The following is a 2,939-nucleotide window of genomic DNA, read 5'->3' on the forward strand; positions in this document are numbered from 1 at the left end:
GCTCTTCCTACTATGTGGATGTTGCAGCGAAACAAAATAGCCATCCAGTGGCCGCTTAAAGACTAACAACATTTGTTCTAGTTTGAGCTTTTCCTGAGTCATCAGATACTGATTCCATTGTATGTGAGGAAGTGAGCTCTGACTCACAAAAGCTGGAGTAAATGTTGTTAGCTCTTAAGGCACCACTGGACTTCTGCTTTGTTTTAATAAGGGAAGGTCATCAAATATCGGGCCTCTAGTCTGACAAGGCTTCTCTTAACAAAGCATCCCTGCATTGTAAAGAGACAAGACTAGTACTGACTGAAAACTTTTTAAAGAGGTGGTTAAGTGTTTCGAAAATCACTCACAAAAGCAAAAAAAAAAAGCGAGTTAAATCAACAGATATTGTCTGTGGGATGATCACTGTAGACTGCTGCCACCATGTTGTGGATTGGCTGCAGAGGCGCACGTGCATGTGTACGAGATGCTTTTGCATATGCTGGCTGGGGGGGGGGGGGGTAATTTTTGAGTGTGGGCTGGGGGGGGGGGGTGTCCATTTTGTCATCCAAGTGTATGATATGCAGTCCATTATACGGCATAGGGTACTGCTCCAGAGGGTCCCCCAGTATGGTTTGGGAGGGAGGTTGCTGCCATCAGAACGGGTGCTAAAAAGCCTCCCTTTGCTGTTCTCTAGGTTTAGCCCTGTATGTGTACAAAAGTATAATGCAAAGAGACAATAGCTGGGTTTTAACTTTTGGATAACTGTGTGGATTGGATGCTTCTGCTCTGAAATGGCATTGTGTACCCCTCTGTTTATGCAAGAATCAATGCCAGAAACTTCTGAACTACGCAGAAGAAAAGAGCTGTATTCGTCGTAAACAAACAGCAAAATTAATGTATTCTCAGGTTTGAAGTAAAGCGGAAACTAAATTGACCCAAGAAAGCTTGCTTTTGGCTAGGGGAGCTCCTGCCACAAGATTGCTGTCATAGCACTTTTGGCTAGAAAATAAATTATAGCACTTTTATACTGTTATAGCAGTACTGTTCAGAAAATAAATTACATATCCACTTAAATGTCTATCTCTTATATCGAATGGCTTTCCCCCTTTAATTTAGGACTAAATGGCGCGTAGTGTAAGCTGGAATTCAGTAGGTGCCTGTAACATTTTAGCTGTTTTCTGAGAGTCCTTACATGTAACACCTGTAAAGTCACCTCTCTGTAGTGTTCTCAGGTGACATTTTTATGTTGCCTCCTTGCCTTCCTACTTATTTATGCTGCCACCAAAGGCTCGTGGCTTAGAATTCTTAGTTGGACCTAAAGAACAGGATGGCTTAGTTATCTTTGGTTAGAATTACACAATGGTCAGCATGTAAGGATGGCTCCGCGGTTAAAGGGGATTCTTTATTATAAATAAAACAGTTGTTTTCTCTTAAACATAAATAGAGTTTATTTAGGAGTATAACAGCATAATGGTTTCAGTAAAGTTCATATATGTAATGTTTCAGATAGGTACATAAGTTTAATGGTTTCAGATAGGTACCGTTCTTCTTTTTCTAACGTTCCTTAAGCAGGGTTATTTTCTCACTTGCCACTTAGACTAATAACTTCCACAAAGTTTAATTTCCTAACTTGCCACTTAGGGTACTAACTTCCACAAATAACACAGATTTCTCACAAATTCCACAGCACCTCACTCTACTCTCTTTTTCTTCTCTCTCTCCCACAGTCTACTTCTCTTTCTCAAAACCAGTCAACTCCACTCAAAACCAGTACCTTTCTCAAAACCAGCCAATCATAACAATCATAATGTATTTCAATCACCCATCCAGACCCCGCTTTGCTACTCTATAGGCCTGCCTTTTTAAACCACAGAAACATGCATATAAAATCCCACATTAAAACACGAAAAAAAAACACTCACACAATATTTACTTTTTTTTAAAAAACGCGGTGCCATTATAAGTTAAGCTTCAACATCAGGTTTCCCACAGGACCATCATTGTGGATTTTCCCCTCAATAGGAATCACAGTGGAAGTTCTCGGGACATTAATTGGAGCTGCTCTCCAGGGTCAGATCGTCGCCAGTGCTCACGCCTCAGATCACTGTAGCCAAAATTCAACTGTAGGCTTTTCCAGCCTGCAACAAAACAGTTCTAGCCTCCTCAGCCTGGCTCATGGAGTAAGTATATGTAGTACACACAGACCTGTTGAAAAGGTTTGGGCAAGTTTTGGTGGTATCACGTGTCAATGTTTCCTGCATAAAATATGATTGTGATTTCTCTTGATGATAATGGCATTACAACAGACACATTATTCCAGTGGTACTCACTCAGTGGCTCGGGAGCCACATGTGGCTTTCTGACATGCCACCTATGTCTCTTCTGAGCACTGTTCCCCAGTATGGCACATGCCACACATTTCAGGAAAGTGGGTAGCACCATTGCTCAGTGGGGCTTGTGGTTGACAGGTGATTCCCACCTTGAAACAGTACGGGTAAGCTGTGAGCATCCTTGAAGTGTCATGAATAGAAGTAAACATGGCTCTTTTGCTTGATGGCAATTGCAAACGGGGCTCTCCGTGAGCAGTAGAGTGTGTGCCACTGCACTAATCTCATTAAAATGATTTGTCTCAGTCCGGGTAATGTCTTAATGTGCTCATCACACAAGCTGCCTTATACTAAATCAGACCTTTGGTCTATCAAGGTCAGTATCATCTACTTTGTCTGGCAGCGGTTCTCCAGGGTCTCAGGTAGAGGTCTTTGACATCACTTACTACCTGATCCTTTGTACTTGGAGATGCCAGAGGCTGGGACCTGGGACCTTCTGCATGCAAAGCACATGCTCTAGAAGTAAGCCACATGACCCCACCCCCCTGCCTGTCTTCAGCACTATTGGCAGTTGATACATGCCTGTCAAAAAATAGACAACACAAAACGGGGACCCACGATACTCGCGGGGGG

At 42.6% G+C, this 2,939-nt stretch overlaps 1 protein-coding gene across 1 annotated transcript in view; it reads left to right on the top strand.

Annotated features, from left to right (window-relative positions):
• MFSD2B (major facilitator superfamily domain containing 2B) overlaps nucleotides 1-2,939 on the top strand; it is a 59,594-nt gene that overhangs the window by 30,604 nt on the left and 26,051 nt on the right. The window contains exon 6 of the mRNA XM_015407335.1: nucleotides 2,002-2,159. Within this exon, the coding sequence (XP_015262821.1) occupies nucleotides 2,002-2,159 (158 nt within the window). The remainder of the gene's footprint in view (nucleotides 1-2,001; nucleotides 2,160-2,939) is intronic.

This window comes from Gekko japonicus, unplaced genomic scaffold (genome assembly GCF_001447785.1).
Source record: "Gekko japonicus isolate JY-2015 unplaced genomic scaffold, Gekko_japonicus_V1.1 scaffold239, whole genome shotgun sequence".
Taxonomy (NCBI): domain Eukaryota; kingdom Metazoa; phylum Chordata; class Lepidosauria; order Squamata; family Gekkonidae; genus Gekko; species Gekko japonicus.